This window comes from Notothenia rossii (assembly GCF_949606895.1).
Source record: "Notothenia rossii genome assembly, chromosome: 10".
Taxonomy (NCBI): domain Eukaryota; kingdom Metazoa; phylum Chordata; class Actinopteri; order Perciformes; family Nototheniidae; genus Notothenia; species Notothenia rossii.
Genome location: NC_136908.1, coordinates 41540193 through 41567880, shown reverse-complemented (window position 1 = coordinate 41567880; position 27688 = coordinate 41540193). Strand labels below are relative to the sequence as shown.

At 42.2% G+C, this 27688-nt stretch overlaps 1 protein-coding gene across 13 annotated transcripts in view; it reads left to right on the top strand.

Moving 5' to 3' along the window:
• LOC307021479 (pleckstrin homology domain-containing family A member 5-like) overlaps nucleotides 1–26163 on the top strand; it is a 211534-nt gene extending 185371 nt beyond the window's left edge. For 6 of the 13 annotated variants that reach the window (XM_079653628.1, XM_079653620.1, XM_079653626.1 and 3 more), the window contains 16 exons: nucleotides 1612–1692; nucleotides 6566–6628; nucleotides 6708–6788; nucleotides 6882–7079; nucleotides 13663–13764; nucleotides 13845–13953; nucleotides 14078–14124; nucleotides 15052–15249; nucleotides 15635–15755; nucleotides 16041–16174; nucleotides 18328–18519; nucleotides 18655–18765; nucleotides 18937–19002; nucleotides 20218–20357; nucleotides 21345–21490; nucleotides 24070–26163. In XM_079653628.1, coding sequence (XP_079509754.1) covers nucleotides 1612–1692; nucleotides 6566–6628; nucleotides 6708–6788; nucleotides 6882–7079; nucleotides 13663–13764; nucleotides 13845–13953; nucleotides 14078–14124; nucleotides 15052–15249; nucleotides 15635–15755; nucleotides 16041–16174; nucleotides 18328–18519; nucleotides 18655–18765; nucleotides 18937–19002; nucleotides 20218–20357; nucleotides 21345–21490; nucleotides 24070–24104 — 1824 coding nt within the window. In that variant the 3' untranslated portion in view covers nucleotides 24105–26163. The remainder of the gene's footprint in view (nucleotides 1–1611; nucleotides 1693–6565; nucleotides 6629–6707; nucleotides 6789–6881; nucleotides 7080–13662; nucleotides 13765–13844; nucleotides 13954–14077; nucleotides 14125–15051; nucleotides 15250–15634; nucleotides 15756–16040; nucleotides 16175–18327; nucleotides 18520–18654; nucleotides 18766–18936; nucleotides 19003–20217; nucleotides 20358–21344; nucleotides 21491–24069) is intronic. The other 7 variants (XM_079653627.1, XM_079653629.1, XM_079653622.1 and 4 more) reach the window with 5 other exon arrangements.
• Nucleotides 26164–27688: the final 1525 nt, after the last annotated feature.

Below are 27688 nucleotides of genomic sequence, written 5' to 3'. Positions count from 1 at the left end.
TTGGTGTGAAATGCAATAGAGATTTGACTCCTCCTGCAGCCAGCTAATGATGTTAATGTATCAAAGATATGTGATTTATTTTCATTTTGACTGAATTGTCACATTTGTGTACTGATAGATAGTCTTGACAATAACTTGACAATGAAAAGTAAAAAAGGTTTGTGACCATGAATGTGTTAACCTTCAGAGCAGGGAACGTGTTATTTCCGCACCTAAATCCTGATGTGAGGAACATTGGCAACATGTTGTTTATCAAACACCATACTAATAGTCCATTCCAAACTGATCTCCCAAACTGCAAACTAACGGTACTGAAGACATAACGGTGATGGAAACATATCATATACAGTGTAGATCAATATTCTGATCAATCTCCAGCAGCAGAGGTGGTCTGAGGTGCTTTAGGATTTCTGAAATTAAACTCTGACCAGCCGCACACCTCGCTGATGATGATTAAAGAATGTAATTGTTACTTTCAAGTAAATCTGCAATTTTGAAATAAGCTAAAAAATATATATAGTTCACAAAATTGCAATGAAAGAATATTGATGGAAAACGCATCACTGTGCGGTGTTGTTACAGAGGAAACCCATCCCTTTTAGCTGAGGGGAAATACAATGATACTTTTCAGGCCCATATTTCATCTTTAAATCCGTCACTGTTCCATACAACAATCTATTTCAAGCATTTTCTTAGCAAACAAAAATTAAATCAAACAAATGGATATTTAGAATTTATATAATCCCTCTGAACCCTTTTGGTGTGTATTGTTAATATTCACAGTTTAATGTTATGCGTTACATTTTAGCAGATTAGCTGAAGTTAGATCAGCTAAATAGTTAAAATAGTAATACCCAATTGTATTTACCCAAGGGCAGTAAAAACCTGCGTTTACATGGCTTTATAAATCAGGATAACAGCAGGAATTCAGTTCAGTATGTTGTGGTGTACAGCTTAGTTATTCAAAATAGAACTGTTGTTCACTGTCCCTAACCCTCACTGGCATTGAACTGTCACTAAATGATATGCAGCAGGCTTATTCAGGAAAAACACATAATGTGACCTGTTCACAGTACGCACCCAGATTATGATGGCAGTTATTTAAATGTGTGTTTATTTTCGGCCTGTGTGTTAGAATTCACCAACCCACAGCTGCTGCATGATTGGATATGACTGCTCCGCTTCCAAAAGGTCATGTGATAAACCAGACTTTGGATGCTAATTGGGGAGGGGGTTTATTGTCTCAAAGTACAGAGACTCTGTAAGGAGATGTTCCTCTTTCTATAAAGGTTTAATTTGTATCCTCAGTAACTTGCTTCAGAAAATGATCATCACTGTAAACTAAACTCTAAACTATGGGGATTTGTAATAACTTGGTTTATGCACAAACACAGTAACTGTCCTTTAACATATCCAATATCAGTATATCAGATGTCAAATCAGTGAGTAAAACATAGTGAGGAGAGCGCAGTACATTGCCCGTACAGAGTGCTGTTTATCCTGGCTTTAGTCCTTTTCCAGCTCCTAGACATAAGCCATGAATCCTCAAAGCAACACATGCTGCTGTGTTTTTACACCGTTCTGTCCTTTTTCTCCTCGGCGCTCCTCTAGACGAAGGAGAATGAGCCTCTAATCTTCATGATTCACACTATGATCGAGAACTCGGCACCGAGGCCGCAACTCTATCAGCAAGTAAGGTCCTGGGCAGGATCTGGCTTGAGTCAAGACAACCCATTTTCCCTTTCCTCTGCAATGTGTATCTGTTTTGTTATGTCAAAACGTCATGGCAATCATGATACTTGACTTTAAGGTTAGTTAGGTATCATCTTTTCGTTTTATGTTAAACCTGAATGCAACAACATTGAAGTTTTGAGGTTTTGCTCAACTTAACTCCACTGGATGAAGACATTAACTCAAGAAGCTTGCAGTTTGTTTTCCCTAAAGGGACGACCCTGTTGTTCAAAAAGGACATTTTGGATTTGACCTGAAATGGAGCGGACTCAAGCCAGACCTTTGCCCTGGTAGCCCAGTGTACCCATGTGTTCCCTTCATCTTCACCTTCTGTTTGACCACTTTGGATGTAGACAGTGTGTTCATAAACCCGTCAGACATCAGCAAACCTTCACACACATTCTCTCAGCATTATTCAAAGTGTATATAAAGGTGTTTTTGGTTTCAGAAGATCTCATTTCATTGCTTTTTATTTGAAGCTGTTAGAGTGTCATAAAGCGTGCATGTTTTATAGTGTAATGCTGCACAGTCATGGATTCCTCACCTCACTGTCTCTCATACAGCGCTGTGTTGTTGTCATCGCTTATATTGTTTGAATGTTTATGTCTTAAAGATTCACTTCTCAAGATTTCCTTTGAGGAATAATAACCCTCATGTTTCTGCACATATTTAGCTTCTCTTAGCATAAAAAACTAAAAGCTAAAGCAAACAGCAAGACATTAAATATATATTTTACATATATATATACAGTGGGGAAAAAAAGTATTTAGTCAGCCACCAATTGTGCAAGTTCTCCCACTTAAAAAGATGAGAGAGGCCAGTAATTTTGATCCTAGGTATACCTCAACTATGAGAGACAAAATGAGAAAAAAAATCCAGAAAATCATATCGTCTGATTTTTAAAGAATTTATTTGCAAATGATGTTGGAAAATAAGTATTTGGTCACCTACAAACAAACAAGATTTCTGGCTCTCACAGACCTGTAACTTCTTCTTTAAGAGACTCCTCTGTCCTTCACTTGTTAACTGTATTAATGGCACCTGTTTGAACTCGTTATCAGTATAAAAGACACCTGTCCACAACCTCAAACAGTCACCCCCTAAACTCCACAATGGCCAAGACCAAAGAGCTGTCAAAGGACACCAGAAACAAAATTGTAGACCTGAACCATGCTGGGAAGACTGAATCTGCAATAGGTAAGCAGCTTGGTGTGAATAAATCAACTGTGGGAGCAATTATTAGAAAATGGAAGACATACAAGACCACTGATAATCTCCCTCGATCTGGGGCTCCACGCAAGATCTCACCCCGTGGGGTCAAAATGATCACAAGAACGATGATCAAAAATCCCAGAACCACACAGGGGGACCTAGTCAATGACCTGCAGAGAGCTGGGACCAAAGTAACAAAGGCTACCATCAGTAACACACTACGCCGCCAGGGACTCAAATCCTGCAGTGCCAGACGTGTCCCCCTGCTTAAGCCAGTACATGTCCAGGCCCATCTGAAGTTTGCTAGAGAGCATTTAGATGATCCAGAAGAGGATTGGGAGAATGTCATATGGTCAGATGAAACCAAAATAGAACTTTTTGGTAAAAACTCAACTAGACGTGTTTGGAGGAGAAAGAATGCTGAGTTGCATCCAAACAACACCATACCTACTGTGAAACATGGGGGTGGAAAAATCATGCTTTGGGGCTGTTTTTCTGCAAAGGGACCAGGACGACTGATCCGTGTAAAGGAAAGAATGAATGAGGCCATGTATCGTGAGATTTTGAGTGACAACATCCTTCCATCAGCAAGGGCTGATGGAGGGAGTTGAAAGTCCGTGTTGCCCAGCGACAGCCCCAAAACATCACTGCTCTAGAAGAGATCTGCATGGAGGAATGGGCCAAAATACCAGCAACAGTGTGTGAAAACCTTGTGAAGACTTACAGAAAACGTTTGACCTCTGTCATTGCCAACAAAGGGTATATAACAAAGTATTGAGATTAACTTTTATTACTGACCAAATACTTATTTTCCACCATAATTTGCAAATAAATTCTTTAAAAATCAGACAATGGGATTTTCTGGACTTTCTTTCTCAGTTTTGTCTCTCATAGTTGAGGTATACCTAGGATGAAAATTACAGGTCTCTCTCATCTTTTTAAGTGGGAGAACTTGCACAATTGGTGGCTGACTAAATACTTTTTTTCCCCACTGTAAATTGACAAAGAATAAGATATCATAATATGGTTGTCCACAAAACGGAAATATAACAAATGACATTGATTGTGAGGTATGTGCTAGGACAACTTCCTGACCAACGATTGTACTGACTCTTACGCAGTGTCCACACGGCGGCGTGCGTTGAAGCTTCAACGCTTCTGCCCATTCACTTTGAATGGGGTGACGTCACGCTTCGCCGAACTGCATTGTGGGAGCGTTGCTTCGCTTTGCTCACGTTGCTCGCTTCAAAAGTTGAGCAATGTTCAACTTTTGAAGCTTCGGCGGAAGCGTCAGCCAATCAAATCATATGCCAGTACAAGCTCTAGCCAATCAAACCGCGTGCTTGTGTGTCCGGGGCGGGAGATTCATGTGATTGGTTGTTGGTCGAGTTTCAGACACGCCCGCTGGCAAGCTTCAACCCGCGCCGCCGTGTGGACGCTCCGTAAGGGAGCCCTCTGGACAGTATTAAAGTTAAAAAACAACACAGATTTTATTGAGCTCCAAACAGATTGTAAGCTCTACTCAGTCTACAAATTAACATTTGAGAGAGCGCGGTGATAGATCTGCAGAATCTGCTGTGAGCGTGTCATCACCATGCTTTCCTCTCCTCTGAGCGCTGAGCAGGATCTTTCTAGCCAATCATTTATGCCTCCCAAGCTATAACTGCACTATCCTCACTTTGGCTCAAAGTTAAGGTCCACCCAAAAAAAAAAGGACAACGTTCGATTTACTTAATGTATGCCTTACGAGTTCAGTAGAATTCAGACCTTCCAATCAACTTATCACTGCCTATATCAATAATGCCTCTACTCTGAAAATGCTGGTATTCTGAATGTGGACACGGCACACTTTACTTTTGAAATTCCACACGACAGTAAACCCAACCAATCAGTTAATTTGATTTCAAAGATCAGAGACAAATGTAAATGATGTATTTGTTCTGTTAAAATCATCGATAACAATTTTAAACTGGAAATAATACAAATCTATTTCATACTACAAATAGAAGGTAGCTAACACAGCCTCTTTGATAATCTATTCAGCAGCCATTTTGCATCAATGTGTACAAACAAATCATAATTTGCCAATCATTACAATGTGAGATGTGAGTAGTTATCTCGTGTCAACTATTTTAGATTTTTAAGATGGAAATGGCTTCATCACAGCTCAGTCCCTCCATCTGGTGACTGACACCCAGGCGTCCCATAATGCCCTGCTGCCTGCCTGCCTGCTCTCAGGAGCCATAAGATAGGGAGAATCCAAAGGAATTCCTCCCGTCAGTCACACACCTCTCTCTCTCTCTCTCTCTCTCTCTCTCTGGAGCCTGGGCCCTCAGAGGTGGACTGCAGGCTGAAGCTCTCAGAATGTGCTCTCTCTGTGATCACCAGTAGTCTCAACTTAATACTGAACACACAACCTTCCCACCTCACCTCATGGAAAGAAATGAAATGAGTGTATTTCCAAAAATCTATTAGTAAACCTTTCAAAGGTTATTCAGTGTTTGTTAGTTGGTTGTTAGTCAGCGCTTTACGCCAGATTGCTCCAGTTTCATTCTTTGTCAGGGTGAAACTTCCACTGTAAGTGAACCAGGATCATCTAGTCCAAACTAATCTACAATCAGTTTGCAACTCTTGATTACAATAAACAATAGTTTAAAATGTACCCAGTGAAGTGAAAAACACATTGTTTGAACACATTTATTATGACGTCCAGTGTGTAGACCACTCCTCAGACGATGCTTTCTGAAGGTCCCATCTTCAAACAGCCTCCAGACTCTCTATGTGGGGGTGCACCAGGGTCTCTCAGCTGTATTTCCTGGAACAAAACAGAATAATTTGCTCTGTAAAATGTACTGGAGGATTTGTCAGGAAATGTTATCACTTTGCTCCAGACCGGTAACACTCTGACCCTGCCTGCCCTCATCCATCTCCCTGTGTCCTTACTGGAGGAGGACATGGCAGAATGACTGCATTGCCCGGTGTGGATCACATCGAAAGACACTGTTACTCTAAAAACACACGTTTTAAGAAGCAGTGCATTGAAATGACAGACTGTTGATCAGTAGCTCCTTTCTTAATGTCCGTGTCCGAGAACCTGCTCTGGAAGCTTAATGTTCTTGGCAATATATATCTATTTTTATAATGTCATAATACTGTTTACAGAAAACATTTAGAAAATTAGACTGAAACGACCAAAGCAGAGACAGAACTATGATTTGGCACACAGCTGAGAATTACACTCTTGCATTTCATTAACACATATTAATGTTGGGCTTATTTGTATGGTTATTAGGGTGCATTGGTCCTCCTTTCCTTTTCTCCACATTATTATATTCAGCCACATTATCCCTGGTAACACCTGTGTAAACAGCTTCAAGCTAAATGAAACAGGATTAGTAGGTATGCATTAAGCACTCATCCCTTCATCCCCTGCAGCTGGAATGAGCAGCAGAGGCATATGAATGATTTATCTCTAAAATAAGCAGCATTTGCATCCTCTGTGCATTAGGAATAATTAGGATAAGAAATGATGTTTGAAGTAGCACTTTAGAAAGGCATGTTGGAGGCTGCAGTGATCTGATGCCCCCTGCTGTCAGTATCTGATGGAGGCTCCGTGTTTCAGGTCAGTCCAGACGACCATAAAGAAGGCTCCTTCATCCAGCGCACAGAGGAGCCTGACATAGACGTAAGACAAGCCCATTCTTCAGTGATACAGGTGATGTGGTTTGAACAAGGTTGAGCATGTGTGTTTATTTGTGTGTCAGACCAAGCTGAGCAGACTGTGTGAGCAGGACAAGGCTGTGAGGCTGCAGGAGGATAAGCTGCAGCAGCTGCACAGAGAGAAGGTACAGCTCTCCCTCTGTCCACTCCTTTTTCAGATTTTGTGTAGGTCTGCATGTGCAGTAAGTATTTGTGTGTGTATGTGTGTATGTGTACAGCACACTCTTGAGACGGCCCTGCTGTCTGCCAGTCAGGAGTTGAGTGAACATAGCGGAAACAACGGCGCCGCACAGAGCCTGCTGCAGCAGAGAGACACGCTGCAGAGAGACACGCTGCAGAGCGGCCTGCTGCAACAGAGAGACACGCTGCAGAGCGGCCTGCTGAGCACCTGCAGAGAGCTGAGCAGAGTGACCACGGTGAGACACACACCAGACACACACACGTCGGACACACAGACAGTCTTGTGTTTCCCAAATGTGGGGGCCCAAACTTTTTCCCCCAATTGTGGGGTCCACCCTTTCTAACTACACTACACCTCTGTCAAAAAATCAGGCAAGTAAAAAGAAGAACATTTGGATCACAAAAATCACTTCAAATAAACATAATTCAAAACTTTTGTCTTCATGCTAGTTTTTTACTCACTCAGTGGGGCCCAGTTTCTAGCATTCAATACTTACGAGGTTCAATGCATACATTACACACGCACACACACAAACACACACACACACACACACACACACACACACACACACACACACACACACACACACACACACACACACACACACACACACACACACACACACACACAAACACACACACACACACACACACACACACATGTTTCTATTTTGTATATCTTAGCTGGGATCACAGTAACTATCTGGAGACAGCATTGAGTTGAAGGGACTTTTCAAATAAATTGCAGGACAGTCTCAGGAAAATGTAGATTTTAATTGGATATTTTTTTCTACACCAACAAATTCACATTGCTGGTAAGATTAGTCATTACTTAGGTGATTAGCCTCCTCTTAACATGGAAGATAAATAGACAGTACAAAGGCAGTAACATTGATCAACACCAGGTCAAATCAATAAACCCCTTTTCGTTCAACATTGTTCTTTCTTAGTGGCAACCATTAGTACTTCTTGAGACAAAATATTGCTTACTCTCTACAACATTCTTTTAATTCAATAAAAATGTATTTGTATATTATTTGGGTGTTTTACTGCATGATGTCTTGAGAAACTCTCTCTTGAGCTTCTCAACAGGGCATTTCAGCTGTTCTTTTCCTGCAGCATAAATTATTTTCTTGGTGCATACATGAGGATATGGTTAACATTCTTCGGCCAAGCTAAGACGTCTGTTTGAGCGGCCACTTTAGTATGATAATTAATTTAAGTTTTATTTTGGGATTTTAAACATGCATGACCAGCATCACTTCTAGCACTATGGCTGCTATAGTAGTACCATACTGCAGACAACCCTTTAACCTGAGATAATGTTTTTACAATAAATCCTCCTCAAGCCCCTAGGAAGTGCGCTGGACTCTGAGGAAAATCTCAGGCCATTTTGTCCTCATGCGCCAATGAGCAGCTCTCATAGGAAAGAACGAGACTAGTTCTCTTTATATATCCATGATCCTCCTGCCCTACACTCATATACTCCACATAGTAAACAAAACATTACAAAACGATATATATATAGGTATATATATATAACACACACACACATTTCATGTTGACAAAGATAATACAATTAAGAGCTCAACAGAAACAGATATGAGCCTATGAATATTCCCACATAGTTTAGTGTTCAAATGGTTTAATACAGGGGGGTAGGCCAGCCTGCAAATATCTCAAATTGTGAGATGCTTGAGTATCTCACAATTTGTGTCAACTTCTCTGACTCTATACGTCTGTTAGAGCCATTTTTTTTACTTTCAAGTCCATGTAAGACTAGTACTAGACCTACACACTCCAGTACTGGTCTTACATGGACTTGAAAGTATACAATATACTATGGACTTAAGTATACAAATATGCTACGGATGGACGTTATGTTTTGTTAAAATGACTCTGTTGATGTATTATTATTGTTAATTGCTATGTAATAAGCAATTAGGGGCTGGTATGTTAGAGCCATTTTTCCTTTTGTTATTATTGTCTGAATGTTAAGCTTAATAATAATATAAATTAGATTATACTGTAAATTATCGGCTATTTTTGTGAGTCACATTATGGTTTAAAATATATTAATTTAAGGCTCACTTATTATTTGTTATGTGCGTCAGTATCACGTGCATGGCTATGCCTATACAGGACTGTCTCAGAAAATTAGAATATTGTGATAAAGTTCTTTATTTTCTGTAATGCAATTAAAAAAACAAAAATGTCATACATTCTGGATTCATTACAAATCAACTGAAATATTGCAAGCCTTTTATTATTTTAATATTGCTGATTATGGCATACAGCTTAAGAAAACTCAAAAATCCTATCTCAAAAAATTAGAATAGTTCCTCAGACCAAGTAAAAAAAAAAGATTTATAACAGCAAAACACAATCAAACATTTGAAAATGTCCATTAATGCACTCAGTACTTGGTTGGGAATCCTTTTGCACGGATTACTGCATCAATGCGGCGTGGCATGGAGGCAATCAGCCTGTGGCATTGCTGAGGTGTTATGGATGCCCAGGATGCTTCAATAGCGGCCTTTAGCTCATTAGCATTGTTGGGTCTGGTGTCTTTCAGCTTCTTCTTCACAATACCCCACATATTCTCTATGGGGTTCAGGTCAGGGGAATTTGCAGGCCAATCGAGGACAGTAATGCCATGGTCAGTACACCAGTTACTGGTTGTTTTGGCACTGTGGGCAGGTGCCAGATCATGCTGGAAAATGAATTCCTCATCTCCATAGAGCTTTTCAGCAGACGGAAGCATGTAGTGCTCTAAAATCTCTTGGTACACAGCTGCATTTACTCTGGGCTTGATGAAACACAGTGGACCAACACCAGCAGCTGACATGGCTCCCCAAACCATCGCTGACTGTGGGAACTTCACACTGGATTTCAAGCAACTTGGATTTTGCTCCTCTCCAGCCTTTCTCCAGACTCTGGCGCCTTGACTTCCAAATGAAATACAAAACTTGCTTTCGTCTGAAAAGAGGACTTTGGACCACTGTGCAACTGTCCAGTGCTTCTTTTCCTTAGCCCAAGTCAGACGCCTCTTCCGTTGTCTTGAGTTCAGAAGTGGCTTGACCATGGGAATACGGCTATTGTAGCCCATTTCCCGGACACGTCTGTGAACAGTGACTTTTGATACCTGGACTCCAGCTTCAGTCCACTGTCTTTGAAGCTCCCCCAAATTCTGGAAGCGACTCTTCTTCACAATGCTGTTAAGGCTGCGGTCATCTCTCTTGGTTGTGCAGCGTTTCCTGCCACATTTCCCCCTTCCAACAGACTTTTTGTGGATGTGCTTTGAAACTGCACTCTGTGAACAGCTTGCTCTTTGAGAAATTTCTTTTTGTGTCTTACCCTCCTGATGGAGGGTGTCAATGACGGTCCTCTGGACAGCAGTCAGATCAGCAGTCTTCCCCATACTTGTGATTTAGTTTACTGAACCAAGCTGAGTGTTTTTCAAGGCTCAGGAAACCCTTGCAGGTGTTTCGAGTTAATTAGACGATTCAAGTGATTCGTTGAACACCCTACTAGTATACTTTTTCATGATATTCTAATATTTAGAGATAGGATATTTGAGTTTTCTTAAGCTGTATGCCATAATCAGCAATATTAAAATAATAAAAGGCTTGCAATATTTCAGTTGATTTGTAATGAATCCAGAATGTATGACATTTTTGTTTTTTTAATTGCATTACAGAAAATAAAGAACTTTATCACAATATTCTAATTTTCTGAGACAGTCCTGTATATGGTAGATTGATATGAAACAGCTGGGGGTGATAGACGGGGAAACGGAAAAGTCTTTTGACCCTGTTCTTTTTGTTCTTTTGGAGACTGTTAACGTTTAATAATAATAATAATACATAATATTTATATAGCGCCTTTCACAAAACCCAAGGTCGCTTCACAAGTCGGGCAGGGGGGGGGAGTAGGGGAAAAGAGGCAGACAGGTCAGGGAGGGGGGGGGGGGGGCAAGCAAGTAGCGGAAAAATAAAAATAAACCTATCAAACTAACTATATAGTGGGGAAAGCCTTGGTGAAAAGGTGCGTTTTGAGGGCTTTTTTGAAAGTGTCCAAGGTTGGGGCGCTGCGGATTTCGGGGGGGAGAGAGTTCCAGAGGGTGGGGGATGCTACACTGAAAGCTCTGTCACCGAAAGTCCGCAACCTGGTGCGGGGGGTAGAGAGGAGATCCTGTCCAGACGATCGGAGCCTCCGGGATGGAGTGTGGTGGCGGAGAAGGTCAGACAGGTATTGGGGGGCGAGGGCATGGAGGCATTTGTAGGTCAGAAGAAGGAGTTTATATGTGATACGGTGCTTGACTGGGAGCCAGTGGAGGTGGATGAGGGTGGGGGTGATGTGCTGCCAGGGCTTGGTGTGAGTGAGCACCCTGGCAGCCGAGTTCTGCACATACTGGAGCCTGTCCAGGGCTTTACTGGGAACCCCGAACAGGACTCCGTTGCAGTAGTCCAACCGGGAGGAGACGAATGCATGGATGAGGGTCTCGGCCACGGAATCGGAGAGTGATGGTCGTAGATGGGAGATGTTCCTGAGGTGATAGAAGGCAGACTTGGTGACGGATTTGATATGTGACTGAAATGAGAGAGTTGAGTCAAGGATGACACCCAGGTTACGGACTTCGGGAGACGGGGAGATGGAACAGCCGTCAATGTGGAGGAGGAGATCCCCAACCTTCCGGAGCAGTGCCTTGGGGGCCACAACCATGAGCTCAGTCTTCTTACTGTTGAGTTTGAGTATATTTGCTGTCATCCAGGTTTTTATGGCATGGAGACAATTAACCAGAGACTGTGGAGGGAGCTGGGCAGATGGTGAGGTGCTGAGATAGAGCTGAGTGTCATCAGCGTAGCAGTGGAAATTGAGACCGAAGTGACGTATGATCTGGCCAAGGGGGAGCATGTAAATAGTGAAAAGTAGGGAACCAAGCACGGAGCCTTGGGGGACACCATGGTTGACTGGGGCCGGGGGAGAGGATGAGCCGCTGATGCTGACAAACTGAGACCTGGTTGAGAGATAGGACTGAAACCATGACAGAGCTGTGCCAGTGATGCCAAGGTTGTCGGAGAGGCATTTCAGGAGGACTGTATGAGAAACGGTGTCAAAGGCCGCAGAGAGGTCGAGGAGGATGAGAATACTGATTTATTTAGGATGAAGCGAAGAAATGTGTCCTGCTGTTTATGGACTAACGAATAAAGCCCATCTGATTCAACCACGTTCTCAGCTAATTTGTTTGGAAACAAAGAGAGGCGCGTCAAAGCCCACAACCCCGATAGAGGTGGCTATTAAATTGTAGACAAGGATTAAAACGCCACCACAACGTCCGTCTGATCTTTGTTCTTGATCTACATTTGCACTCAGCCAACACACTGCACATTAAACTAGAGCAGATATAACTTAAAGCACTGGAAACCTTAACTCCCCTCCCCCTTCACGGGGATGCGCCAAACGTGAGCCGAATACAATTTTCCAAAATGATTACAAACCGCGCCGTATTTAACAATGAATAGCACTAAGAAATCTACAGAAAATGTCTTGCGAAATTAAGTTTCATTTTTTAGGCGAGACAAATTCTTTCATTCACACTAGCAGCCGAACATAAAACCTCTCCTACAGTGAGAGCCTCATCGACCAATAATGAACGTACTGTGTTCACAGACGGTGAGACGAGCCACAGGAATATTGCCATTTCTCCCGTTGTTAACTCGCTGAATCCTGATGCTGTCGAACTACTTGTATGCTAAAACACCATGGGTTTAAGATTGATGCGGCCACAGACTCATGTGGCCGCATCAATGTGTGTCCTCTGATTGAACACACATCAGTGACGCAGCATCATCTTGAGCAAAAACCCAGCATCTGATTGGACGAACGCTAGCAACATAGCATTTGATTTGTCAACAGACTCTGTGAGACGGCTAATGCAGCCATCTTGTAAAGTATGTGGTTCTGCTTAATGCCAAACAGATTATTAACCTTTAAATGTTAAATTCACTCTTAAAAATTATCAAATTGCATATTGCACAATATAACTGCTTTTGTTATACGTAGACCAAAAGCAGAGGTGAAGTAACTATATACATTTACCTAAGTACAATTTTGAGGTACATTACTTAAGTACTTTTACTCCACTACAATTGATAGGTAAATGGTGTTCTTTTACTTCACTATATTTATTTTGTACCTTTAGTTACTTTGCAAATTTGGATGAATGATGTGAAATATAATCAAGTCTTAAATCAGACTTTAGTTCCACCTGGAGTAAATTCACAAGCTACCCTGCAGTATACGAAGTCATTCAAACTAGCTGCACCTTTAGGACCAGGTGGAGGGATTATATCTCTTCGCTGGCCTGGGAGCGCCTTGGGATCCCCCAGTCAGAGTTGGTTGATGTGGCCAGGGAAAGGAACGTTTGGAGCTCTCTGCTGGAACTACTACCCCCGCGACCCGACCACGGATAAGCGGGAGAAGATTGATGGATGGATTATTGATATTAAAAAATGTGTTTTCAATGTGTGTTTTTCTTATCCGAAAGTGTAGTTATTTATTTGAAAGCTCCAAATCCTAATTTTTCCCTCAATGGCCTTTGTGCCCTGGCATGTGGCCTTTGTGCCCTAAAAAAATGTGTGACACCAAAGGCCAAATGGCCTTGCCCCTAAAATGATGAAATTCCAAGCCTGATACACACAGAGACACACACACACACACACACACACACACACACACACACACACACACACACACACACACACACACACACACACACAGTCCACTGACCCCTCTCCTGGCTGCTGTCCTGTTCAGGAGTTGGAGCGCTCCTGGGGGGAGTATGACAGGTTGGGGGCCGACGTCACTCTGGCAAAGTCCACCCTGCTGGAGCAGCTGGAGGCCCTGGGCAGCCCACAGGTAGCACAGACGCACATCCACACACTTCACACTCCTTCTGAGGTGATCAAGCTTGTAACGGCATATGTGTGGGTTCTCAGACAGAGCCCCCGAGCCAGAGACACATCCAGATCCAGAAGGAGCTGTGGAGGATCCAGGACGTGATGGAGGCTCTGGCCAAAAACAAACCCCAGCGGAGCACAGACAACAGTGAGGCTTCACATTCATTTCACATTAATCTCATGTGATTAACATTATGAGAACTAACGCCTTCTCAGGTGTCTTTTATTCTGGAAAAGTCCCATTCCTTCTCTCTCCTTGTTTCCATATTCAGCAGGTGTGCCTGCTTCCAGACCGCTCTCCAGTCTCCAGAAGAACGAGGTACAGCAGTCCACACCACACACACTAACAGCCACACCACAAACACTAACACACACCACACACACTAACAGCCACACCACACACACTCCCAGCTGGATCCCAACAGCTTCACATGTGTTTGGGAAGCTGTCATCCACATGTTTCTGTGATTCTCCAAATCACCAAAATGTGTATTTTGATGTTGATGTGTTTTTAAGCCAGTTAATAATATGACTTTATTGTCATTGCACAGTACATGTACACTGTGTTTGGATTAATTTCCTTCTTACCAGGCAGCCACTGGTTTCCTTCTGATTCAGTCCATTACGTAAATCAATTCCTGCTTGCTGTAGATAATGTCTCAGTGACCTTTTCTTCAAATTATACCACAGGCAGTTGGCAATGCAACACATTTTTCCAACACTCTTTAGACTTCAGAGTTTCTTGTTCGACAGAAAAAAATGTTATGAGATTGTTTTACACTGTTCTGTGTTGAAGTCTGAAGGTGTGTTCAGGCCGAAAACAGAGATAAGTCTTGCGTTAGTTTGACTACTCTCTGACTGATCTGTTGTTAGGGTTTGATGCAGGCAGACATTACAGACACAGAGAATGATCCCAACTCCACAGCGCTTTAGCATCCTTCAGCTGTGTGTTTGGGTCCCTGTGTTTGGGTCCCTGTGTCTGGGTCCCTGTGTTTGGGTCCCTGCGTTTGGGTCCCTGCGTTTGGGTCCCTGCGTTTGGGTCCCTGCGTGTCTGGGTCCCTGTGTCTTTTGGTCCCTGTGTTTGGGTCCCTGTGTTTGGGTCCCTGTCTGTCTTGGTCCCTGTGTGACTTGGTCCCTGTGTTTTGGTCCCTGTGTGTCTGGGCCCCTGTGTTTGGGCCCCTGTGTTTGGGCCCCTGTGTGTGCAGTGGTATGGTTCTTTGCTCAGTGAGCGGCTGTGTGTCTGCAGGCAGATACGCTGCTGCCACTCAGTCCTCTCAAAGAGGCGGACAGCGTGCCCCCCCGCCCGCCCCTTCCCCAGTACTACGACTCAGCAGAGCGCCCCCCCAACATGCCCCCCCACCACTCACACCCAGGCGGTCGCCTGCAACCCCAAACGCACCGCCCCGAGGACCGCAAGGCTGGCTCCAGGAACGGAGTCCACAGCGTAAGAACCGCTGAAATAATTCATGCCCCCCTCCTGTGTGCCCCCACCGTCCACAGACTGTGTCGACCATCATCAGCACAGCTTTCTGTAGGCTCACTACATTTTTCTTTATTTTCCCCTGATTTCATATTCAAGAGACTCATCCCTCACCAAGCGCCATTTTGGATACATGTCACTCATTTCCTCGTTTTTACCCAGCAGTCCATGCTCCATCCAGTCATCACTGTCGCCCCCCAACCGCTTCACTATCATATTCAGACCCCCGACCTGGGTTACCCCCCCCCCTGCTGTCTTCATAGGATTGCACAAGGTCTGTGTGTATGTTGATGTGTGTCACCTGTTTCCACATGGTGTTTGATCTGACCTTGAACACTCTCCCTCACAGCAAAATCCAGACTACCGGCTGTATAAAAGCGAGCCTGAACTCACCACGGTGAAGGAGGAGTTGGATGAGGCCAACGGGGAGGACAAGGACAAGGCAGAGAGCTCGGACACAGCTTCTAAAGGTACTGAAGCTTACGCATACATATCTTTATATTTATTGGATTGTCTTCATATTATACTGGTTGGAGACAGTGGTAAAACATTTGATCTATGCTTCTGTACTTTCTTCAGCAATCACACTGATTCATTTATCACAAAAACAACCTGATAACCTGCAGTCAGTCCCTGAATGCCTCCTGTTTTTGTGGATTTTTTGTTCATGTTTTGTATCTTTTGTGAAATGGAGCACATACATGCCACAACATGAGCAATCATTCTGACTGCTGTGTTTGTTTGCTGATGTGTAGTCTCTCCTACAGTGCCCTCCTGCCCGGTGGGCATCATTCCTCCTAGAACCAAATCTCCCATGAGTCCCCCTGAGTCCTCCACCATTGCCTCTTATGTCACCCTGAGGAAGACCAAGAAGCCTGAATCCAGATCAGTAAGTGTTTCCCTCAGCGTCGACAGACACAGAAACACAGTTAGATCAAATGATTCCAGTTGAGCAAATGTGGCAGAATCAGCCGCAGGGGGGCTGTCTTGTAAAATGTCTCTGAGGTTGAAATTCTTTTGAGTCAGATTCTTAATATGCTACATCGAGAAGGTGACACACATCTACAGTACATTTACAATGACACGTCTTTTAATGGTGTCATTCAGAGGACTTGCCATAGGAACCATGTGGGCACATGTTTGTAAATGCTGCCTGAATACAGAGTTCGTCTGCAGGGTCAAAGCTTTTCTTCACATCTCAGAGCTAATCTCTGAATAATGTTGTTGTTTGATTTAGAGGTAATATCTTTTAATATGTCTCTTTAATCACAGTTGTCATGATTTCTGCTCTAGTTAATCTTTTGGTGTTGCATTAGATATTTAAGTAACTCGAGCAGGGAAGAGCAAATTATAAGAATATGAAAGTGTAAGAAGAGTCTAAAAGCACATGAGCAGGAGTTTGGTTCAAATTAGCCTTATACTAATATCAATAAAACAACAAAGTAGATCAAATAAATGAATGACTTAATACAGAGTTTCTGTTGCAAACTGAACCTCTGATGGTTATGATGCACTTATGTCTGTTTTGTACTCATTTTCATCTTCACATTGTGTGCAATGCCTTGTTTACATGCTGCTGTAACAAAAATGTTTCCAAAGTATATATGGTCTTATCTTATCTTAGTGCTGTGGAATCCTACTTTATGTGTAGTTCCACTTCTATACCTCCACATTTTCACTCCCGGTTTGTGCCGACCACACGTGGGACTTCTATTTGAGTCATTCTTTCTATACACGCTCTTATTTGTTAGTGGACATTCGTTCACAGTAATGTCTGACTCACTCCATGACACTAAAGGTGTAAAAATCCACTTTACCGATCTAGGGCAGCCACACCGCTGAGACCAGATATACATCCTGACCATAAACACTCAGATTTTAATATCTGCACATACAGTACCAGTCAAAGGTTTGGACACACCATCTCATTCAATGGTTTTTGTTTATTTTATTGTTGTTCTACTTTGTAGATTAATACTGAAGACATCAAAACTATGAAAGAACACATATGGAATTATCTCGTAAACAAAAAGTGTTAAAAAAATCCAGAATATAATTTATATTTTAGATTCTTCAAAGTGGCTCCCTTTTGCCTTGATGACAGCTTTGCACACTCTTGGCTTCTCTCAGTCAGCTTCATGAGGTCGTCACCTGGAATGGTTTTCCATTAACACGTGCGCCTTGTGAAGAGTCCATTTGTGGAATGACTTGCCTTCTTAATGTGTTTGAGACCATCAGTTGTGTTGTGCAGAGTTAGTGCACAGTGGAAAGCCCTATTTGACTACTGTTGTAATCCATATTATGGCAAGAACCACTGAACTGAGTAAAGAGAAGCGACCGTCCATCATCACTTTAAGAAATGAAGGCCAGTCGATCTGGAAAATGTCAAGAACTTTTAATGTATCATCAAGTGCAGTCGCAAAAAACATCAAACGCTATGATGAGACTGGCTCTCATGAGGACCCCCCGGGAAAGGAACAGCAAGAGTTACCTCTGCTGCAGAGGACCTGGCCTCCACAATCACCCAACCTCAACCCAATTGAGATGGTTTGGGATCAGTTGGACCTCAGAGTGAAGGAAAAGCAGCCAACAAGTGCTCAGCCCCTCTGGGAAGTCCCTCAAGACGGTTGGAAAACCATTCCAGGTGACGACCTCATGAAGCTGACTGAGAGAAGCCAAGAGAGTGCAAAGCTGTCATCAAGGCAAAAGGGGGCTAATTTGAAGATAATAAAATATAAATCATATTCTGGATTGTTTAACACATTTCTGTTTACTAGATAATTCCATATGTGTTCTTTCATAGTTGTGATGTCTTCATTATTAATGTATTAATGTGGAAACTAATGTAATAAATAAAAACCTTCGAATGAGAAGGTGTGTCCAAACTTTTGACTGGTACTGTATGTCATGGGAATTCAGCCATTACTTTCTTAGACACCTTTGGGTAATAGCCGATTGATTAACATAAGCCAGCATATTGTATAGACCCAGAGTTTAACGCCCAGAGAGACAGAAGCTGATCCTGGTTGCCGTCCTGCACAGGAGCGGCCCCGCAGTGCGGTGGATCAGACCGGCTTTGGGGAGCGAGAGGGGGGCCGAACACGGATGAGTGTGGAGGAGCAGCTGGAGAGAATGAGGAGGAACCAGGAGGCCTCGTCGCTCCGTGAGAAGAAGAGAGAGACCCCGTCCCGCTCGCCCTCCTTCAGCAAAGACAACCCTGCTATTATCCAGCAGGTGATGTCACACACTGTGTCCCCATGACCTGAACTACACTGATCTTAGAAACTAGCTTCTGTGCTAACCTTTTCCCTGCCAAACATTTTCAGTCGATCCAATAATCCAAGTGTGTGTGTGCCGGTGTGTGTGCAGGGTCGGGGGCAGATGGAGGGGGCCTGTGCAGACCCTGTGCAGCTGGAGGCGGCGTTGCAGCAGCTGAAGGTGGAGACCATGGAGCAGAGCAGGACACACCCTTCACCAGAGGTTCATGGGATATTTGGATTCCAGTAGTTTCCAACACAACACTTCATTGGTGGATTTCAATGCTATGCTCAGCCATTTTTAGTCAGTGCTGAGATTGTGACTATATAAAGGGCTGGTTGATGCAAAGCTCCATGCAGGTCTCTCATGATCACGTTCTGTTTCCTTCTCCAGGAGGTGCAGGGAGTTGAGGAGTGTGAGGAGGTGCAGCAGGACGGGGAGGAGGAGCTGCAGGATGAGGTACTGCAGCCTATAACATTTCAATGATATTCATTGGTACAGTGTTAATGGATAAGCCTTTATCTTTCCAATTTTCAACAAATCCATAAGAAAGTATGGCTCAATAAAACACAGAGTACCAGGAAGTAAAACACATAGTACCAGGAAATAAAACACATAGTACCAGGAAGTAAAACACATAGTACCAGGAAATAAAACACATAGTACCAGGAAGTAAAACACATAGTACCAGGAAATAAAACACATAGTACCAGGAAGTAAAACACATAGTACCAGTTAGCAAAACTCTTGGCAATAGTAATGAAAGTGGAGTGTTAACTTTGGATGCCTGCAGACGGATCCATCCCATCGTTCCAGCCAACAGTAAACTGCTGTGTTGCTGTCTGCCAGCAGGTGGAGGGGAACCATTCTCACACACAGACACACACACACGCAATTTCTCAATGTCGAGGAGGCTTGCTTGGTAGCACATGTATGCTGGGCATTTAAACAGTGATTCGGCGTCACTCGATAACGTAGTATGCTTGAAATAGTGGCTCTGGAGCAGCTTTACTCGACATTGAGAAACGGCCACTCTCTCTGCTCACTCTGTGTAATCCCACAGCTGATACTCAGTTCTTGTAGTCATGTAATCTGGGACAAGAAAATGTGTGGGGGTGTGGTAGCTGTAACATCTGTATCTCCTGGATTAAGCCTCTCTGGATTAGACTCTCCACCTTCACTCCACAGCAGAGACGTCATCATTTATTACTTAATAACTTATTCACTCAGTAGTTCATTTAAAAAAGAAATATTTAATTTGTATATTTTCAATATATTATATAAAAGTATATTTTTCAAATAGGAATGTATTCCTCATGTATTTATTTATCCTTTTTGTTCTCAGATGATTTTTTAACAAAATATTCGCTAATTTACCATTGTTTTTAAACATTAAATATAACTACATATTTTAGTGTTTGCCAAGATCACATTTTTTAAATAACATGCCATGGAAAAATTGATATCTTGCTACCACAAAATATACATGTCAGTAGGTAACAATGATGCGTGTGTGTGTGTGTGTGTGTGTGTGTGTGTGTGTGTGTGTGTGTGTGTGTGTGTGTGTGTGTGTGTGTGTGTGTGTGTGTGTGTGTGTGTGTGTGTGTGTGTGTGTGTGTGTGTGTGTGTGTGTGTGTGTGTGTGTGTGTGTGTGTGTGTGTGTGTGTGTTTCAGCTGTGTGTGAGTCAGAGGGTGGTGATAGTGGACCTGTGTGCGAAGCCTCAGCGTGTTGAGATTGTAAATCCTTTCGAGGATGATGAAAGCAGAGAGCAAGATCTGACCAGCTCGCCAACAAACACCACTACTGAAAACAGGTATGTGTGTGTGTGTGTGTGATCAAGTTATATTACAGGAGAAAGGAAATTAAGAAAAATACAGAAAAACTGCCGTTGCAGGAAAGACGGCCGGCAGAAATCAACCGACTGTGTGAACGTGAAAATGAATAGAATATCACCTCCCATCTTCAGAGCAATCTGACTAATATAACATTAGCGTTTAAGAAAGCTTAATTAAATATCTGCCACAACATAAGTAACCGGATCAGAGTAACATTACGTACAGTCCGCGGCACTGTGAGTGCAGATGTCGATGTGTCCCATTATCATTCATATCACATCATATCACATCATAATGTATCATATATTTCCTTATCTGAGTCAGCTGAGCCGTATCTGGCCGTGCAACACTTACAGTATCACATACTGTATGCAGAAGTATTATTTTAAGCAACACATTAAGTTGACGAAACACTTGAGTCAAATGTAATTAAAGTCAGATCGTGTCTTAGACGGGGCTTCATATCATAAACCTGTTAATGTACGCATTCAAACACTTTTTCTTTCACCAGCTGTATTCACCTTGCAGGTGCAACTCTGTGGCTTTTATCCTGGATAAAGCGTTTAATTCATGGATGTTTAAAGTTTAACTTCTTCATATTTGTCTAATATCATAGTTGACCTTTCATTCAGGAAATATGATGTGCTGCGCTGTCAGTACGCTTGTCCATGTTTGTGATTGGTCGAATGCTCCAAATACCACCCCTTTCATGTGAACGCACACCTAACTAGATAGGACACGGCTGGCTTAAGTTAACGAGTTGATAGCCAGCATCGTAGGACCACTTAGCGAGAGCGCGTTTGTTTTGGATCAGGTAAAACTGCTAACTCAAACATATCCAGAATATGTTGAACTGGATTCGTAGTACAGGCCTCTGGTGAGATCAATGAACTTATTTGAAAAAAGTTATTCAACATTTTGAAATGGGTGTTGACTTTGAATCCTTGTGCTCCTGCTTATGGAAGCTTTCAGACTCCGGAGCCTGAGACCCCGAGCCCGGAGCCGAGGGAGGAGGAGGCCAAGGAGAGGCAGCAGAGAGAAGAGGAGCTGAAGGAGAGGCTGACCGCAGACCACAAGAAACACAACAACAACAACAACAACATGTTGGCTTGTGAGTGAAGAATCTCCATCGCACACGCATCTGTGTCTGTACACCTGAGACCATATTTAAATCTTAATACAACATAGTCAAATATTGAAACTAAATTGCCCTTTTGGTTACCTCACTTTGGCCTTGAAGGACTCTGACATTAGCACGCTATCTGCTGAAACAGTGCAGGGTCGACGCTGAGAGCATCATATTTAGAGCTAAGGACATGTGGATATCTCCAATCACTCATGTGGGCCTCATTTTAGGCTGATGCTTAATAATCTTAAAATAATTAATATGTTAAAAATATTTTTTTAATTCCTTTTCACAAACAATAATATATCAGAAAATGCAGAATAAGACTTTTAAAGATCATTTATGGATTTGGATACCTAATGGATGGACATGTATTACAGATAATAGAATTGGGTCAGGGGATAAATGTAATTCTTTGAAAATAAGTTTGGCTGCTACTATAGATTAGCAAAAACACAAGCTGGCCTGCTTTTGTTTAGTCTTCAATAATGCTGATACCAACAGTTGTAGACACTCTGTGTCAATAAAAACATGTTCAGCAAACTCTGGTAACACTGCTTCAATATAAACAGTAGATTGGTATAGAATTATATTTGAACTTTTAAAATGGCTAAATGTAATTGATACTTTGTGTATCTAGATACAATTAAGATACACAAACTCAAGACATGTGAGATGGCTTTGAGGCTTTTCTCACAAATAATCACTGAAGGGTTGAACAATGACTACGCATCTACTTTACTCTACATCAGACAGCAGTGGAGTGTGTTCCTGAGTTTCTGTTGTGTGCAGATTGGAATTACTTCTTAAAATATTGCTGTGTGAATAAATCTGAATTGAACATCTCATGTTCTCTCTACTAGCTAGAACAATTCTAAAGTTCAACAGACAGTGCACTCCAGTGGCGAGACAATGACACTGCAACTTTAAAAATATTGATTATGAGAAGACACACATTCAGTGATTATGTTTCTATCTTAATAATCAAAGACATCTCAATTCATTTCTGCATGGCGTTTGAGTTAGAGCTTGAGCTAAAGCCAGTTCAGCCCACATTACATCAGTTTAACCCTTTAGACCGAAACGGTAAGGGACCATAACAGGATGCAGTCTGCAAAAGCTATCAACAACCAAAGACACCTGAGGCCTGCACTACGAAGCCGGATTTTCGCTTAGTGAGGTAACTTCAGGGTTAACTCTGGGTTTCCAGTCCTACGACGCTGGTTCACTTCTTAGCGGGCTAGATCTCCATGGTAACTTATGCTGAGCGCCTAACCTGCTCCGGAAAGACGGCCGGCAAAAATCACAGACTGTGTGAACTTGAAAATTAATAGAATATCACCTCCCATCTCCAGAGCAATCTGACTATTATAACATTAGCGTTAAGAAAGCTTACTTAAATATCTGCCACAACATAAGTAACCGGATCAGAGTAACATTAACTACAGTCCGCGGCATATCACATCATAATGTATATATATATATATTTCCTTATCTGAGTAAGCTGAGCCGTAAAGTAAAAGTTAAAGTTAAAGTCAGATCCACTCGTGTCTTAGACGGGGCAGTGATATCACTTTTTCTGTTACCAGCTGTATTCACCTTGCAGGTGCAACTATGTTGCTTTTATCCTGGATAAAGTGTTTAAGCCATGGATGTTTAAAGTTTAACGTCTTCATATTTGTCTAATATTATAGTTCACTTTTCATATTCAGGAAGTATGACGCTGTGCTGACAGTACGCTTGTCCATGTTTGTGATTGGTCAAATGTTGCTAACCCCGCCCCTTTCATGTGAATGCACACTCAGCCGGACAGAGAAACCCTGGCTTGAGTTACCAAGTTGATAACCAGCGTTGTAGGACCACTTATTGAGAGCGCGTTTGTTTTAGGTTAGTTAAGCAAGATAACTCAAACATATCCAGGGTCTGTTGAACTGGATTCGTAGCACAGGCCTCTGGCTGGACATAAACAAATATCAATACCTAAGATTATCAATATCAGAACTCCCATTCCTTACCGGCAAATAAAGAAACATATGTTCCAAAAAGCCCTTTATAGCAGTAACAGGTGGGTGGAAATCCAACCAAATAACTGCACACTCCCCATCCTCAAGTACATTATCTGGGATCCACACACAATGACACCCCTGAGCCCGATGTTCCTGATCACACATTCTGATCTACAGTACACGTAAACTATTGTTAACTGTCTGTCGCAGCACTACACTCTTTTCAACTGAGAAATGAACAGTTCATTCTGGTTGCCTTGACAACTTCTAAAAAAAGACAATCTTACTAAACTGGATAGATGGATGAGACCACCCAAAAGCACCTTCACCTTCACCTTCACATGCACATTTAAACAGAAAGATAAAAAGCTTTGAAGAACAACTAAATGCTTTAAGTCCCAGTCATCAATGTAACACAAAGGAAACCAGTGAACACAACCCAACGCACGTGACACGCAAAACACTCCTTCTGATTGGTGGAGACATCCGGAGGAAAGCATCGTACTGCTAATACTCTCTGACTGACTGTGTACACCCCCTCTCTCCTCCTCCCTACAGCGCAGACGTTCACCTTGGTGAGCAGCGACACGTGAGCCGCCCCCCACCCTGACGCCGCAAAGCCCAGATGTAGCCTGCCTGCACAGAGCATGCTCCAAGGCTTCATGTTTACAACAGGACTGTTTTGATACTACTGTCACATGCCCACAGGGGTGGTGCCTGAGAGGAGGACCCCCCCCTGCCTGGTGGACCTCACAGACGGCCCCTTCACTTCCAGACAGAGAAAGATGTCCTGCTTCTTTAGAACCTGTTAGAAAACAGTGAATCAATGGGGTCACATTTCAAAAATATTTATACATTCAGATTGTGAAATGGTGTAGTCATGAAGTCGTGGTTGTGCGAAGAAGAAAACACTCTTATAAAGTGGAGTTTCAGAAGCTGCTAATCCTGTTTTAGAGAAGAACATTCACCACTTACAAATCAACAACAACAATATAAACTCAGTTAGCATGTTGTTCAAATGTTTTATTCATGCCACGTTTGCAGTCAGTGTGAATGAAAGCAACAAAAAGGGGCTCAATTATTCTCCCATGCTTAGCTCAGCTGATATCAACACATACCTCATTCACACCAGCGCATCTCCGGTTCAAGCTCCGTGCTAGAGCTTTTTAGGTTCAGAACCGGTTCTTCGGTTTAGCTCCGGCTCTTTTCACACCGCCCAGAGTCCGACTGGTGCTGCGTCATTGCGTCATCGTTTGCGTCATGACGTAACCGTTTGCGTGCCTGCTTCATAAAGCCAAACCGCGCGGAAACCCCTCACAGCTGACACCGACAACAACAACAATGGCCGATTGTGCTCCAGCTTCCTCTGTACCTCTTCAGAAGACCAGATTCCCAGTAGGTAGCTGGTCTCTTCAGTGGACCACTGCTGCTTGTTAAGTTTCTCCATTGTTGTGTACAAACTGGATAAAACGCCGGCTTTTTGTTGTTGTTCAGGAGTTGATCCCGCCCCTGCCCCTGCCTCGACGTAAGCGTGACGTATGCGGTGCTTTTGCTCTAGTCGGACAATTTTTTGGTGCTTGAAACGAACCGGATTCCGGAGCTAAGAGGCTGCTCCACTGCGCTGTCAACAGAAAAACCTGGTGCTTTTCAAGCTCCAGCTCCGAACCGGCCCTGAAACACTGTTGGTGTGAATGAGGTAACAGAGAGGATGATGTTTTTATTGCTTTAAACATTAAACCATTTCATAATCTTGTCTGTATGTAGCACTTATTTTGGGGGTGATAAAGCTCCATAGATATCACCTGCCAAATGTAAACACACACACATCAATACACATACATTTAGATACCTAACTAAGTATTAAAGTTATCTTTATATAATAAGAACATTCTACTGATGTGGACGGGGGGTATTGGCTGTGAGTAGCTGGAGGGGGTGTCCTGGGGAAGTGTCCCCTCAGATGGGCTCAGCACCAGAGCTTTACTTTACCAGGTACTCTCACATTCATTCTGTGTTGTCTTCAAACCCAAGGCTCCCTTATCACTCAATTTTTATTTTGCACCTGCAACATAAGAGATTGTCCTTCATTGGATATACATATATAAATATATAAAAAGTATATATATGAACATAAAGCAGATTTTTACTTCAACAAGGTGCCACTTCATGCTGCTGACTCTTTTGAACAGAACTAAGTATTTTGCAGAAGTTTTGATTATTTATGTTGAGCAGGCTGTTCACACACGTTATGTGAATGTTTTACATTTCTCGTCTGCTTCTCATGTCTATTTGAGTTCATCTCTTTTTGGTTTACAGTACTTAGAAGATACACAGATGCTGAGGACATGACACTGATTAGATCTTTGGAGTTTAAATCTGTTCAAGGTGTTGAAGAGTTGGAGAATAGCACATGTACGAAGCAATAAGTAGGACTTTGGAGCTCCAGGACATAACATGAATTTAAAAGAGATGTATAAACTGTAAAAAATATATAATAAACAAGATAGCATAATTTATGTACACACTGAAAATAATAAGAGCGAAAATTATAACTAGAGGTTATTATTCATATTATTAGGGTAAATATGCAAAAGGTTCATACCCATGTGTTTTATATCATGTGAAATAAATGTTGATGTTCTTTAAATATTATTGTTGTCGTTGTTTTTTTGCTGTCTGCTTATCAAATGACCCTTTGCTTTCAGATCTAGTTCTAACATCTCTCATTTCATCCATGTTGCTGTAAGACCTTAGGGGTGTGTCCGATTATGAGTAACCAAGGATATTGATACTCCATCCTTAGCATGTGTTTCAACACTGTTTGCAGTCTGGCTTCCAAAAGCCGTCCTTGGTTTCCCACATTCTGCTTGGTCTTGTTGATTTGTCTTTGATATCATCAGACTGTTGGTGTTTCTATTTTCTTAAAAGTAAGTTAGCCAAATATGAAATATTATCATATTATCACCTGTTTCTGTAATCACACATCTATGAGCATTGGGATAAAGCTGGTCCACTCTGATTCAAGATTCAAAAGCTTTATTGTCATATGCACCTAGCTACAGTGTAGTTGTGGCAATGCAAATCTGAAGTCCCGAGCTCGTCCAGCAATACAACATAGTACATACATAAGACAATAAGGCAATTACAAAGATAACAATTCAAAAATAGTGCAAAATGAAACCGAGTAGAATAGAATAGTGCAGATATGTTGCTAGACCAATGCAGATGAAGTAAACTGTATACATGTCAGAAAGAAAAAAAAATACAATAAGCTCAATAATGCAGAGAATATTGTAAGTGACCAAGTCAATGCAGGTGGCACATCAACTACAACTTAAGTCCTCTCACCAACAGAATACACACCTTAAAAATATAAAAGTGTGCAAGGCCACCTTTAATTCATTGGACATGCAAACACTTCTTGACAAACCCAAATGCTCCCGTCATCAACCTTATTGAAAAAGCCCAGCTAAGATGGGCTCTTCAACACAGACATCTCAAATGCAATATTGGCAAAGTAGGTTCAGGTCTTACACTGATTCACAATTGAACTCTATCAAAACTTCTCCACCAAGTGAACTCAAATTATTATCTAAAATAATTATTCATTTTCAAAAAAAGATGTATTCAAAGGACAATGGGGCCATGCCACAGGACCATACGCTTCATATTGGCCAATTTCACTTTTGCCATGATCAGAATACAAAATATGTAATGAAAAATAGAATAGTTTCTTAATAGATAATATTAGAAGATTCCTAAACATTATGCACTGTGCCAAATCCGTGAAATACCTGGTATTGCGGAAAAGGCTTTTGATCAGCTGGAGGGGCACTTTCTGTTCACTGTTCTTGTGTAAAATGCACTTTGGCCAAATATACTTAGGATGAAATACTGTATCTCAACCCCACTGACAGGAACCAGACCATCACTGGTATTTAAGCATCTTTTCCTCTAGCGCATGGCCATCTACAGTGTTGCCCTTTCTTCACGCTTTTTGATGAGCTCATAAACATCACCTGCATCGAGCAACTAAACACCAGGAGAGGTAAATGGGCCAGGACGCTTGTGTGCCTCCATGAAAAATTAAAAAAGTGTCTTCCGCTCATCCACACTCCAACATAGTTGGAATCATGTTAAATGTTAAGACACAGTACTTGTATTAAAGAAAATCAAG